The 15,770-nt window shown below is 39.8% G+C and overlaps 2 protein-coding genes across 3 annotated transcripts in view; one reads left to right on the forward strand and one right to left on the reverse strand.

Annotated features, from left to right (window-relative positions):
* Positions 1–12,016, reverse strand: part of ERP44 (endoplasmic reticulum protein 44) — a 90,661-nt gene extending 78,645 nt beyond the window's left edge. The window contains exon 1 of the mRNA XM_008707876.2: positions 11,696–12,016. Within this exon, the coding sequence (XP_008706098.1) occupies positions 11,696–12,001 (306 nt within the window). The 5' untranslated portion in view covers positions 12,002–12,016. The remainder of the gene's footprint in view (positions 1–11,695) is intronic.
* Positions 12,017–12,170: 154 nt separating this feature from the next.
* Positions 12,171–15,770, forward strand: part of INVS (inversin) — a 148,441-nt gene continuing 144,841 nt past the window's right edge. For both annotated transcript variants that reach the window (XM_008707881.2, XM_008707882.2), the window contains exons 1-2: positions 12,171–12,308; positions 15,544–15,673. In XM_008707881.2, coding sequence (XP_008706103.1) covers positions 15,568–15,673 — 106 coding nt within the window. In that variant the 5' untranslated portion in view covers positions 12,171–12,308; positions 15,544–15,567. The remainder of the gene's footprint in view (positions 12,309–15,543; positions 15,674–15,770) is intronic.

Here is a 15,770-nt window from a genome sequence, read left to right on the forward strand (position 1 = left end):
ATGGAAATGCATATCAAGTTAGATTTTTATTTCTATCAATCATAGTTACATTTGTCATTATTTTGATAAGACTATGTCATAAATTACCACGGGAAAGAGACAAGTTGATAAGTACCTTAAGAAACCACTAATATTTAGAATTAGACTTTTAGAATAAAAAGCCTCATCCATTTACTCATTTCTGAGGGTCAAGAAAAGGTAGTACCAACACAACTGCTGTCCACCTCCAAGGGTCTTTCTCCATTTCATAATGATGACTCCACCCATTTGACAAGCTTTCCTTCTCTATTCACTACCTTACAAAACAAAAATGTCTCCGATATGCCAGACGTGATACAAAGTAGTATATACCATATATCTCAATTTGCAACCTTGCAAAATAATTATCCCTACTTTTAAAATGGAAAATTTGAGGGTCAGAAAGATAAAGAAATTTGCTTAATATCAATCACAGGGCTACAAAGAAGTAGAGCTGGGAATGAAGCTGGGTCTTTCCAACATCAGTCACTCTACCTTCTGGTATTGTCATTATCCTGGCAATCTCGACCCTAGAACTATTTCCATAATGCATCAACTTTTCCTGAAAGGGATATACATCGCATACCTAGGCTTCTAGGTAGAGAAACTAAGTAGAAAACATATGTTTGAAGCATGCAAAAATATTTCAGTCTAACTTTTATTTACAAACCCATATATTATGTCTTCTACATCATTATAACAACCCTGAAGCTAAAGTAGGACTATTATTCCTGTTTTATAAATGAGGAAATGAAACTTCACAGTATCTGGTATATAGTAAATGCAAATATTTGTTAAATGATTAAGACTCAAACAGGCTAAGTGACCTCTCCAAACTAGTGGCAGAACAGGGTTCAAACCCAGGACTCTCAATTACAAAACCAATGGCCTGTATAACAAAATGCAACTGTCTCCATAAACTGTTGTCATCATTATACGCCGAATTTACATGCAAAACTAAGTACATTAAGTATGTAGTTTTTTTAATAACTAAGTTATTAAAAAAAAAAAGAGGTAGGCGATAACTTGCTCACTTAACAGCCACATTTTTAAGCTGCTTTTGTTGGTGTGATAAAAACAGTGCAACTATCAGCAACAGAAGACCACAAGAACTGGAAGCTAGTGGTGCCATCTCATTGCTTAAGTACACACAATATTAATACCACTGGAGGGGCAATCAGCAAGCTACTCCCCCCAAATGTATTCAACCGTCACTCACTGATTCCTTCATTCAAACATTTGTTGGGAAGTGTCTACTATGTACCATGGACACATTCACAAATAGTCTCATAATCTTCCCAGAACTCTGCAGAAGAGGTCTTTATCCTCATTTGATGTGTGAGAAAATGGAAACTCAGAAAGGCTAAATAACTTTGTAAAGTAAAGTGGTCAAGCTAGGAGTCATTTCCAAGTTACAGGAATATAAGTACATGTATACATTGAGGCATCTTCTGTATTCCCATGTATACAGTGGTTACCACTCTCCACCAGGATCTAACAAGAGCAAAAACCACAAACCTACCTTATTCAAAACATACATTTTACTACTATAAGTTATTTCAAATATGCACAGGAAAAAACTGGAAGAACATATATTAAAATGTTATCAGTGGTTGGGATATGAACTTTTTTTATTTTCATTATGCTTTTCTGTACCATGAAAGCATACTGCTTTCAGGAATCAAAAAATGTTAGGAAAACTTTTGTTTGAACTTTTGAAGTTACTACAACTGTAGGTTGTGACCCACCCTGTCACATATAGAGAATATTTTTAATTTAGCATAGCGGGGGCCCACTGGGTAAATTAAATACTGGCACACTACACTACTCCCAGCAGGAGCAACTGGGCCAGGGTTGAGGAGATCACTATTTCCAGCAACACTATTAGGAAGTTCTACCTTATTGGGTCAGGTCAGCAATTTTTTTTTTTTTAAAGATTTTATTTATTTATTTGACAGAGATAGAGACAGCCAGCGAGAGAGGGAACACAAGCAGGGGGAGTGGGAGAGGAAGAAGCAGGCTCACTGCAGAGGAGCCCGATGTGGGGCTCGATCCCACAATGCCGGGATCACGCCCTGAGCCGAAGGCAGACGCCCAACCGCTGTGCTACCCAGGTGCCCCCTGGTCAGCAATTTTTTAAAAATAAAATAAAGCAGAGAAGAAGGAAGGAAGGAAGGAAGGAAGGAAGGAAGGAAGGAAGGAAGGAAGGAAGGAAGAAAGAAAGGAAGAAAGGAAAGAAAAAGAAGGAGGGGGAGGGGAGGATCAGCAAACAGCATACGCAGTAAGAATAAGCACAACTTTGCAAAATGTGTTTTAGCTCCATGACTTAAGTTTCTAACACACTGTGCCTTATTCACGGTATGACAACCAGGCTGTCCTCCTGGCTGGTCCTTGAATATGCTTGACACACCCCCACATCTGGGACTCATCCCCTGCCTGGAAGCCTTCTTCCTCAAGAAATCCAAATGACTTGACTCCTGACTTACTTTAAGGTTCATCTTTGTGATGCTTACCAACTCTAACTCCCCTAAGCATTCCTGATCATCCTTACTCTAGCTCTACCTTTTCTTTTTTCCATATACTTAACAAAATTATGATTAAGCACTTAACCTATATAAGGCATTGTACTAGAAACTAAGATCTAAGAATAAGAAAATGTGATACTTTTTGTTCTACAAAATCATAGAAGTGTACAAATAACACCACCTCCTAAGAGTCGGACATAATACCCATATTATTCCTCAGAAGGTAATACTTTATCAAGATAAAGTAGCAGATCCAAGACTTGAGACCCAGTCCCTGACCCCTAAACTGAACACTTTCTAAAAAGCTTTCTCTTTAGCCAACATACTTTCAAGTTATCATTAGGGGAAAAGTTATTCAAATCTTCTGGAAGATATCGTAAGACTAGAGCAGAGGCACAACAACACAAGTAAAACATGTTTTTAAAATGTAACATAGTTTTTACAATTCTAAAACAAAATTAGGGTCCCTAAACCATTCATTCAAAGATTAAACTAACAAAGAATCAAGTATTTTGTGACACTGCGGTACTTTCGTTAATTGTGAGCAAATCACAAGACTTCCCATGAGAATCAGTATCCATTCTTATAGTAAAAACTGGTGCTATCTAGAAAGCTTGAGGAATGAGCCAATTTTCTAAAAAATTATTTTTACTACAAAAAAAACAAGTGGCTCTTCTTTACTCTTAGCTCTTTCAGAATGTGCAGTCATTACAAAGTGTGTGCCTGTCATCAGCCGAGATTTTACTGCACTTGGGCCAGAACCACAGTAATAAAAGTCAAAGGAACTGAGAATGTCCAAAATTCTTTTCTCGGAATAACTCCAAATCACAACAGTTATCTGACACTTGAAACTGTTCTTTTAAGCAAAGAGATAGACTTCGATGTGGTGTTGGCATCCCCTCTACATTTTCCCAAACTTCAAATACAACAAAACAGCTGAATGGTAGGCATGTAAATATGACAGTATCTTGTCCAAAGGACTGACAAATTTTAACTCTGTTTAATGTAAGTACTAAATATTAGTCTGTCCTCATGAGCTCATATAATTTCTGGCCATTTTGAAGCAGGCAGAGAGATTCACATTAATTTGTGGATTTTTCAAATTAGAAGATTAAGCTGCTTCATGAAGCTCCTTCTGATACCTGAAACAAACAAGATATCAACAGGCCATCTTTTCACAGGTAATTTTACTAACTAAAATGTATGGATGCTCTAACTCAATAAAATACCCCTAAAGCATCATTTCTAAAGATGTAGCCCTCAAAAGGGATTTTACCACAGAGACAAACTGCAGCCCTCAAATTCCAAGGTCAGGGTCACATTCCATTGGAAGGCCCATTAGATTCCCAAAACAGTCTATTCAATCCTACTCAATTTTCAATTGAAAAACTAAGGCCTCAATAAAGAAAGTAACTTGCCCTAAATGACCTTATGAATAAGTGAAAGAATCAATACTAACACATAAACTCCTATTTTCTAGTTTTAACTAGTATTCTCTGGTGCCTCCTTAAATCTGCTAACAAGCAACCAAAAGCCAAATTTGTGTTCCCTGATAAGATTACTGACATTTTCCAGGTTACTGTTGTCCCTTGGAAAGGAAAAGACATGTTCCTCACAAGCGCTGAAACACTATTTGAGGCATTTTCCTCATTCTTTATTTCAGTTTGTCTTGGTTGATTAGACAGCAACAGCAAGATCTGACCAGCACTATCCAATGGCACTTTCTGCAACAATGGAAATATTTCATAATCTGCATTGTTCAATATAGTAGCCACTAGGCACTTGTGACTTTTGAGTACTTCAAACGTGACTACTGCGGCCGAGGAGTGGAATTTATACTTTTTAATTTTAATGAATTTTTAAAAGATTTTATTTATTTGAGAGCGAGAGAGAGCACGAGTGGGGGCGGAGGGCAAAGGGAGAGGGAGAAGCAGGCTCCCCACTGAGCAGGGGACCCCCCCTCCCAAGAAGGGCTCGATCCCAGGACCCTGAGACCATGACCTGAGCTGAAGGCAAGATGCTTAACTGACTGAGCCACCCAGGTGCCCCTTTAATCTTAATTTTAATTTAGAGCACAACTCTAGATAACTATACCTTCAGTCATTATTACTGCATGTGAGCCACTCATGGTTCTTATATTCCTTCCAGCTTACTAAACCAAGCAAGACATTAATGGTCGAGTACCACAGAAATAAAGAGAGCTCCAATTCCTTTCTTCCAGGGTCAAAAACTCTTCTGATTCCTAAAGACAGAACTTTTTCTAAAATCTCTTAAATCCAATTCCCAAACTTCCCACTACTAGACTGTGATAATCTTAAGAAAGAAATGGAAAAGGTATTGGTACTCTACTATCACACAACAGTTCTCTTTAGCAAATACTACTAGAATATTTGAGATGATTTCCTTCTTCCCTTTCATTGCTTTTCTCTATTAGGAATGTTCATGTCTACACACTCAGATGACTTAAACAGAGTTAAATGTAACGCTCAAGGTTATACATGATAAGAAAATCACAGATCTGGAGGAATCATAGAGATCTTGACCACAGTATCATCAAGGGATAAACAGTTAGGATTTGATTTCAATCTTTACAAAAACATAACCAAGACCTGAGAGCCACAACATTACAGAAGAGACTTTTGGAAGAGTGGCATTTTCCCTCCCTCTTGAATGGAGTAATTGGAACGCGGGTTAGAATCCACTAATGACCACGATTTTTATTTCAGCTGAGGTAATAATGAGCTATTTTAAAGGAAACTGCCGAAGGAGTTTGCCAACTTCTTTAGGGCCAATTCTGACATCTGGCCATGTCAGCAAGACAGAGAGCAAGACTTCTTTAAAACAAAAACAAAACCACCACAGGTATTCAATTCAAATAAGAGATCTATTAAGTAATTGAAAGGCATAGCCCTTTTTATTTATTCCATTCAGGGCTGAAAATCAACCCATCAATTTAATCCTTCAAGGTCCTACTCAGCTTTCTTCAAGAAGACTTCTCTGATTCTCCCACTGAGAAGTAATCTTCTTTAAACATCTACAGCTGTACTTCTCATACTTAAATGGCCATATATGAAGCAGCTGGGTACACTGTTCAAGTGCAGACTGATTGAGCCAGAGGTGGGGGACACTGGAAGAAACTCGCAGTTGATGCGGATGCCTAGGCTTCCAACCACACTTCTGAGTAGCAAGATCTATAAACCACTTCTACAAATACCTTAAGGGCACCTATCACTTTCCTTTTGGAATTCTAATTATTTACATACACATCTTCTCTCCCCAGATGAATTATAAATTTCTGGGAAGTATGATATGCATCTCAATTATATTCTTCTCTTCCACAGTGGATAGTAAACATGCATTCAAATGACAGGAAGAAAGAATACCAATGATACAAAGTTCCTGCAGCCTGGGCCACAGACAGTTCCTCTAAATGGAATTAAGGATAGGCTAAAGATCAATAAATGCTATGAAAAGTCACAATTTTTAATCACTTCCTTGGTTAGATGAAATGGAGTACAGCAATGGTCAATATCAGAAAAGCTGTGACCAAAGCATGCTATTCCTCACTCTGTATCAGAGTGAGGAGATACAAACCTGCAACCTGTTAAAAAGTCAGATTTTTTTAACGAAATATCCAATTACATATTAAATATATTAATTAGGGGAGATACAGAAATATCCTTTCTGAAAAACAATATAGACTACACAAAGAATCCCTGAATTACTGAATAATGTGCTTACCTTATACAAAAAAATTTAGTTAGGTGATTTATTCAAGTTTACAATGGTAAATACATGGAAGAGACAGAATTTGTACACAGATACTGGACATTAAGTCCACAGTTCTTTGTACTCTGCTACCTCTTGAACAGACATTAAAGGAATAACACTCTTTACTGTTCCTAAATTCTATCTTGTGAATTTATCTATTCTGAATTACTAGAGGAAAAAAGAGTAAACGACTTCTTGAAAATGGGACAAATAACATGAACACATACACACAAAGAGAATAACAAATGGTCAATATATATAAAAACATATTCAGCTTTAGTTGTAAACAAAGAAATGTAAATATAAATCAGATGCCAATTTTGGTCTACTAAATTGGCATAGATTAAAAAAAAACAGTCACTGTTGATTAGAGTGTGAGGACTCCCACATATGCATACATTGTTGGTAGATTAACTGTTCAGCAGGGCAATTTGGTACAATGTATCAGAAATCCCAAGTAATAGACATACCATATGAACCAAGAAATAAAATTCTAGAAAAGTATCCTGACGATGTATTTGGAGATTTGCAGTAAACATCATATATGTATCTCTCGTACATTTTTTTCTGTGAAAAATTGCAAATAACCAATAATCTAAACGTCTTAACAAAAGATGAAGTAAATTAAAGTGCATCTAAAGGCTGCATTATCATAAAGCTATTACAAATCACGGTCAGTATAGAAAAAGTTTTTGTTTTTTTTTTTTTAAGATTTATTTTAGAGACACAACACGCAGGAGGGAGCAGGGGGGGAGGGGTAGAGAGACAGAGAGAGAGACTCACCAGCAGATTCACCACTGAGAGTGAAATCAGACTGGGGAGGGGGGAAGCGGGATCGATCCCCCGATCCTGAGATTATGACCTGAGCCAAAATCAAGAGTTGGCTGCTTAACCAACTGAGCCACTCAGGCGCCCCTAGAAAAAAAGTTTTAAATAACTGCAGCATTCAGACATCTTCTCCAAGGTTTTTACAAGTTTTAACCCACTTACTGAATTGAGAGGGTAATATATTCCCGTGCCTCTCAACCTAGCTGCATCACAGAATCAATTAAAGAAATGAGTTAAGAACTCGAATGCAAATGGCCTTAACCCATAAAAAAGCTCAATCACACTCTTATTAAAAGAGAATCAAATCAAAATGCACTGAGATACCATTTCTTACCTATCAGATTGACAAACACCCTATCTGTCCACATCATACCTTGTTAACAAGGATATAAGGTAATCTTGTTACACTGTTGGTAAAATCACAAACTGGCCAAACTCCTATGGAGAGGAATTTTGCAGAATCTAGCAACAGCTACAAAGTTACACATACATTTACCCTTTGCCTTAGCAACTTCAATTACAGGAGTCTACCTCAAAGATACACTAGCAAAAACAAGTATACAGCAGATAATCTTTGCAGAACTATTTGTTACAGCAAAAGAATGGAAATAAGAGAGGATATGATACATCTACCAAGTGGAGCAATAAGCACTTTAAGAAGAAATAAGGGAATTTCTATCCCGAACTCTAGGATACACCTTTTTTAAAAGTTTTTATTTAAATTGCAGTTAGTTAACATACAGTGTAATATTAGTTGTGTACAACTTGGTGATTTAACACTTACATACACTTGTAAGTTGAAAAAGAAAAAGTAAAGAAAAGTATAATATGCTATGGTTTACCAGAGGGGAGGGAGAAACATATACACATACATACAAGCAGACTGCCTACTCTTTCAAAAATATTTTTAAAGTTCTTATATTAGGAGGGATAAGAACATACAGACAGGAAAAGAAGCTAGATTCATCCAAATAGTTTGCTTTATAGATTTGCTTTGGAAGCAGTAAATTTTACATAATTATACACTAGAAGGTAAGTTTTTGAAAACTAAAAAATGAAAGCTAAATGAAACACATCAAACTACACACTGAGTTGGTGGTTGAGACCGCATAAATTTAATTACAAATTTATAGGAAACACAAGGAAGAGAGAAACATAAAACCACACACAAGGATACCATCAGCAATATCCGAATATGGGAAATTCTGAATGACAGAGGATCCAGTTTCCTCAACAATAAATTACAAGAAAAGAAAATGAGGGGGCCTGGGTGGCTCAGTCAGTTAAGTGTCTCACTCCTGATTTCAGGTCATGATCTCAGAGTTATGAGATTGAGCCCAGCATCTGGCTCCATGCTGGGTGCAGAGCCTGCTTAAGATTCTCTCTCTCTCTCTCTCTCTAGCTCTGACCCCTCTTCTGCTCCCTGCTCTGCCCCGCCCCCAGCTCCCCCTCCAAAACAAAAACAAAAACAAAAACAAAACAAAACGAAAAAACTCACACACAACTGGAAGCATTTCGCAATACAGGCATTGTATACACGGTGCTGTAGCAGAGAATCACTGCTGTCTCCAGCATTCAAATCATCCACAAAATATGATGAACAGTTGGGGGGCACAGATTTATATAAAGCTCAGAACTAAAGCTGTAAACACACACCCAATAAATCAACCCAAACCATAAGAGAAACAAAATACATAGTGAAGTACAGAAAAGGTATGAGGAGCATTAAAGCCTCATTGCATTTGCCAGGTGACCCAAATTTCTTTTCTGATTTACCCAAAATCAGTGCATCTAGACTACCTCACTTTGTCCAAGGCATACTGCAAATTCAGTGGAGTTTAACAATAATTTAAAGGCAATGGGGGTGTTTCCTAAAACAACCTTGAAATAAAAGAACTCATTTTCTAAGACCTTGATTTTAAATAGAGACATACACATTTAAATATATATATAATACATAAGTACAAATACAAAATATATATGAAAGCCTAGGAAAAAAGTTATCACATTGAGCTTGTGTGTTTAGTTACCCATCCCGGAAAGGCTTTTTAGGCATACAGTGCTATGTTCCAAAATGTTTTTGAGATCAGGGAAAAGAAAAATATTTTTCTATAAAGTTTAAGGATTATATGTTTCAGCTATTATCTTATGAACAGCACTAACTCTGAACAGATTTAGTTCTTTAGGGCTGAGGTACAGTGTGCCTGAAAAAAAATACTGTAGTAAGAGAACATATGGCTTTTTAGGGCAGGCCATTTGAGGCAAAAATGATGACCTCAGCGAGGTGGGAACTTGGATATTCAATGACTGTATGTGGGAGGGAGTAACTTGAAGTCTGAGAGGGGAAGTTGGAGGGAGGAGGAAGAAAGTACATTGGGGAAGATAAAGGATATATTTTTAGACAGGTGGGATGCTGAAGAAGCAGGTTCCATCACTAGGACAGAATTACCAGTTAGATAACTCAAGTAGTGATTAAACAGATGTTTTATAAATATTTGCTAACTAGTCCGTGATAATTAAAACTGCTTTAGTAAACACTGTGTTCAAACTGAATCTAGCTTGACTTGTAATTCTGGTTTATTATACCTTTTCTTGGGCTTTATTTTCCAGCCCATTAACTTTATGAGTATTCTCTAAAATGTCTTCTAAGTTTCTATTCCTCTACATTTACTTAAATACACAAATTGTTAACTGACTTCAGAATTATTAGGGAAAAAAATCTTTTTATACTTAATGGATTTGTATGTTTTCTATAAAAAGTATGAGTTATCTCAAAATAAGTACTTTCTCCTTCTTAAACTAAGTTCTACAACCAAACATACCATTCCAGGGAAGTGCATCTGATATAAGTCCTCCTACTCAGTATTTCAACTTTTCTAATGTCTTAAGATTTTTGTCCTTTGTCTTTTTGGTTGATTTTGTTTGTTTTTGTTTTTTGTAACCTAAAAGTAATTTCTAGCAGACAACTCACAATTCAGACCATTTTATCATTTTATAGATAGGGAAAAGATTAATATCTAGTATCTTTAAAGTTAGAGTAGTCTTTAATAACAAAGCCCCTTATCCCAGTAATTCTAGAAGGAGAAGAGAAGCACAGTTTATTAATGAAATTACCAAAAAGAGCTCTCTACAGAATATTTTCCTCTATACAGAAGTCACTCACTGCTGCATAAGAAATGGGAATAAGACACTTCATTATTTAATATTACATGTTTATATTCAACTCTTAGTTCTCAAAAGTACTTTGACATCCCTGTTAGTTTTTCATAGTGCTTTTCCTCTGAAAAGATCCAAATACTCTACATAGCTTTTTAATAGGACTTACAAATCAGAAAGAAAAAACAGGGAGAGGAGAGAGAAGAAAAAGGGGGGGGGGGAGGAGTAGAGAGAAATTAAGAATTTCAAACACAAATATTAAAAATTTAACATGCTATGGTGGAATAAGCAATGCAAGTCAACAGACGGGCTTCAAGGCCCAGTTCTGCCGGTAACCAGCTAGCTATACGACTTTCTGTGAGTCACTTAATTATGGTTTTTAAATTGTAAAAAAAAAAAAAAAGAAAGAAAGAAAAGAAAAGAAAAAAAGTTATTTTGACTCAATGTTCATCTTAAATTCGGTTTTTCAAAATCTACTACAATTATTTTCAAATATTGTATGATAAAAACGGCTCAATTAAAGGTACGTCATTTTGCCATATGGAGTCCGTCCTTCACTTTTGTCTCAATTTGACCTGCAGCCTAAATTACTTGGGTTGGACATTCGAGATATGCTTTGAAGGAAGAGGAATTGGGGAAAGATTCCTTTATAGGATGGGATGGAGCCAAGCAGGTGAGGGAGTTTAGGAATGAGTGCAAATGTATGAATGAGTGCAGAAGACCTGGTCATTCTCAAATCAAGAGCACTGAAAATTCTGTTTAAATTTCGGGGAGGGGGGTGTGTGACAAAATCTGAGGGAGGCCTTGAGCTGAGGTTTTCAGATAATCACTGTCTCCACCCTTCAAACCTTTATTCCCCGGGTGGACTCCAAATCTGACTCCAGTTCCGGGTTCCCAACCAATCACATCAAGCCACAACAGAGGGCTCTGCCAACCCGGGCACCGTTTCAGAGCTCTAGTGTGAGATTCACAGGACCCCAAGCACCTGTCGGCCTTCCCAAAAGAAAGGGGTGGGAAGGAACAGTAGCTCTCTCCCGTCCTTTTCGATTCAAGCTACTAGCAGGTCCATAAGCCCTCGAGCCTGAAACAACCTCCGTTAGTCTGGGGGGAAGGGAGAGCTCCTCGCCCGTGACCCTCCCACGTATCCTTCCCCCACGGTTAATTCTCCAGTTTACAGGTCCCAACCTCCGACCGTGGTTTCTCAGGCCTCGGGTACCCCGGGCCTGGGAAGCGTACCGACGGATGCGGAGAGCGAAGGGAGCGGGGGAGGGTGCATTCCTCGCTACTGGAGGAAAAGATAGGAAGGCAAGGGTGGGGGCAGCTGTGTTCCCCCTTAGCGAGGGCGTGAGGCCGTCCGAGAGTCTGTCGAAGGGTCTGTCATTCCTTCACTCACTCACCAGGAGCAGCAGGGAGCATCTGAGGTCGGGTAAGGATAGGAAGACGGCAGGATTCATGGTAACGCCGGGGTTTGCGGCTGGGACTGGGCAGGGTTGGGTTGGGTTAGGAAAGGGCTGGGCTCCGGGAGCCGGCGGCAGCGGACGATCCTCCCGGCAGCAGGACCTCGTCCTCTGGACCCGGAGCTCCAGCCGCGAACACCCGGGACAACTTCCAGAGAGGTCTCGCACACCCTCATTTCCGGGTCCTGCCCACCTCGGAGCATATTGGGAAATGTAGTCCTGCACCACTCTCACTGAGTACGTCATCGGGCATCCAGGACTTCTTTCCCATCAGGCTCTCGGCCCAGGTCCGCCGAGTCCTCCGCGCGCGGGGTCCTGTGGGATAGAAAGGGCGGAGGGCGGCGAACCTCTGTTTTTAGGGGATGGGAACTACAATTCCCAGAGGGCATGCGGTCGAGCGCCTCGGGCGGCCTTCGGAGGGGTTCTTCTAGTTTCAGCGCGCTGGGGTCTCTCCCAGCCGGATATAGTGTACGGTCCTGGCGGGAGGGACGGCCCACTGGGGGTCGTGCCTCCTGAAGCCGTCCCCGGGACGTGAGTCCTGGAGGAGGCGAGGGTGAGTAGGAAGGGGCCTGGCTGGGGAATCTCCGATCGATCTGCATTGCCCTGGCCCCTGCCTCAGACTCCAGGCCCTCCTGGCCTGCCTGTGGCCTGATGCTTCATCACTAGCCTCCTCGCCTGCTGCCTCTTCTTTCTGCACTAATTACTGCATTATAAAGTTGGAGTCACCTCTCAGGGCCTCAGTTGAATGAGTCAATAACTATCCCTAATTGTCTCTGTGNTAGGGAGTAGATATGGGATAATATGGGAAAGCACGTTGTAAACTGAAAAGCTCAGTGCGACTGTGATTGCTACTAATGCGTGGATCACTCCTACAGGGTAATTACGAAATTCATTAGCCAAGCAATTGAGGACCTTAATCTGGCCCTAGTTAGCTTCCCAGCCTCATCTGCAAACACCGAGCCGGGTCCACAGTCCCAGATATTAGCCACACAACCAGTACTAAGTACCAGGGAGGCATTCTGCTCTTTTGAAGCTCTTCCTACTCCTTGCCCGTACTCCAGCTTTCCTGCTGCCGTGAAATGGCCTTAGCCCCTTCTCTCTCAGGAATGCCATCTCAAATGTCACCATCTCTGAGAACTTCCCCAAAACCCAACCCTTTAGTCCTGATCAGAATGACTCTTCTTTGCTTGTGACTGCCGCACCACTAGTTCTGTACAGTTATAATTATTAGAGTATTTATTATGCTGGCTGGTTTTATAATTAATGATATCGCTACATTTTATAGCACTTTATAATTGACAAAGTGGTTTTGCTGTTCATCTATAAAAATTACTTACAAAAAAACAGCGTCATACATATGTGTGTGTGTGTGTCTGTGTGTGTAGACATATATATGTTTTTTGAGGTAGAAAAGGACCCTAGAGAACATTTTTCCCAGGGTAGCAAAATTAGACAGTGGTAGAGCCAAGACTTTTAGTTAGGTCGCTCTCTTCTAGTCTTGTGTTCTTTTCTCTGGGCCATTCACTCCCTCTCTGACAGAAGAGACAGAAATGGGGAATTTAAAAAGAGCAGATGCTCATGAGTATGACCTCTTTAGTCCAAGAAATTAAGCTTTGACCCTGCTGGCCCTCTGGACTTAGCACTCAGCCTATGACTTTTCATTGGACAAATATTTACTGATACCAGCTATGTACCTGTTACTGTGCTGAGTGCTAACACTTATTAGGTGAAATGTATATAACCGAGATCAAACTTCAGTGTATTTTACAAAGGGTGTGAGGAGGTTTGTGTGTGTGTGTGATTCTGATATGCCTAAAACTCTGATCACTTAGAATCTGAAATGACATGTATTAGAGTGCAGAACAGCACCTAGCACATAGCCCTCAACTTACTGAATGAATCAACATAGTCTACCTTTTTCATTGTTCATATTTTACAGAAAATCCGAGAGCTGAGGTAGCCTAAGGGCATGCTGCTTATTATTAACAGAATCAGGCCTACAGCCCCCGTGCAATTCCTCCTTTCCTGTGTTTCTACCTCCACCCATTTTGTAGCTTCTTTCAAGTCACTAACATAATCCTGCCTGTGACAGTGGTTTTTCTGACATGACAGAAGTGTCTCACAAAGCCCATATTTTCTGCCAGCATGTTAACTCAAATTGTCAGCAAAATAAAGACATGAAGAGCTGACCTTTACCAAAATTAAGAAAACACTTTCACTTTAAGGCAGAATTTGAACCAATAATCCTTGTCAATGACAACACAAGTACCAGCTCATCAGTAGTGATAAATTTCTCCTATAAAGCTCCCAGATCCTCCAGAGTCAGAGATTGGAGTGACGCTTTTTGGTGAAATCGGGAGGGCTTGTCTGCCCTTTTGGCAGCTGCTTAGCAGCTGCTTTCTTTAGACGTGCATGTATGCTTCAGTTTGCCACATTCCTCATGACTCCCTTTGTTTCTTACACTTTTTACCTTCCTGGTCCTCACAGGCATTCAACTTTCATAGAGCATCTTACCTTTAGGAAGGAAATTTAAGATCATTGATGCAACTACCCCTTTTTCCTTCCCATCAGGTGCTTGACTTTTCCCAATGAAATATGGTTGATCCTACTGTGGTTTTCCAAGCAAAATCCTAAGGTCAAGAGACATAAGGAGAGACAAAAAGAAATTCTTCCTTTCCTCAGCATGATAAAGAACTAAGTAGTATTTATTTATTTATTAATTTATTTATTTATTTACAGAACAAAGTACCTTTTAATTTAGCATTTAAATTGAGTTGATTCTGACCTGACAATTAAGTTCACATCATAGCCATTTTGTAGCTTATTCATCATCTTTATTACCAATATCAGTTCTGATGTTTAGATTATGTGGAATCAAATCAGAAGGCATTGTGGCTTGGGGCGCCTGGGTGGCTCAATCAGTTAAGAGTCTGTCTTCAGCTCAGGTCATGATCTTCAGGCCCTGGGATTGAGCCCCACATCAGGCTCCCTAATCAGTGGCGAATCTGCTTCTCCCTCTCTCTCTCTGCTGCTCCCCCTGCTCTGCTCTCATTCTCTTTCTAATAAATAAATAAATTAATTAATTAAATATATTTTTTAAAAAAGAAGTCACTGTGGCTTTTGAGCCCTGTGCCTAAGGTTAAATACTGAGCCTTCTTTTTTTCCTCAGATAACCCCTGATATTGGGGCGCCTGAGTGGCTCAGTCATTGGGCGTCTGCCTTCGGCTCAGGTTGTGACCCCAGGGTTCTGGGATGGAGCCCTGTGTTGGGGGGGGGGAGGTCCCTGCTCAGCAGGAGGCCTGCTTCTCCCTCTCTCACTCCCCCTGCTCGTATTCCCTCTCTCACTGTCTCTCTCTCTCTCTGTCAAATAAATAAATGGAATCTTTAAAAAAAAGATAATCCCTGATAAGTGTCTTGGAAGCCTCTAACCCTCTCATTTTACAGATGAGCAACTTGTATGAAGGGTCATCTAATTTGCCTCATTATGACGATTCTAGGTGGGACCAGGAGTGCAGACTTTTTGAATCCTAGAATCCATATACTTTTTTTTTTTTAAGATTTTATTTATTTATTTTAGAGAGAGAGAGTGAGAGAGCACAAGCAAGGGGAGCAGCAGAGGGAGAAGGAGAAGCAGGCTCCCCACTGAGCAGGGAGCCCAACGTCAGGCTCGATCCCAGGACCCTGGGATCATGACCTGAGCCAAAGGCAGACGCTTAGCTGACTGAGCCACCCAGGCATCCCTCAGAAATGTTTTCTGCATATAGTCATGGTTTAAATCATTGTTTCAGGGTGCTCCAGTTGTTGAGAAGACTATGAACAGGTCAGAGAACTTGTTCTTTCCTGGCTCCTCATTAGCATCCCAAGTTCATGCTGCTGCTATTAATGGAGATAAGGGTGCTCTTCACAGGCTCATCATAGGTAAGTGGTCCCCGTGAATAGAGAAACTTTAAAAAATAACTCTGTCCTAAGGGAGTGTGTTAATCTTAGTTTTAATTGCAATGTACTCACACATTTT

Source organism: Ursus maritimus, unplaced genomic scaffold (genome assembly GCF_017311325.1).
Source record: "Ursus maritimus isolate PB19 unplaced genomic scaffold, ASM1731132v1 scaffold_17, whole genome shotgun sequence".
In the NCBI taxonomy this organism is placed as follows: Eukaryota; Metazoa; Chordata; class Mammalia; order Carnivora; family Ursidae; genus Ursus; species Ursus maritimus.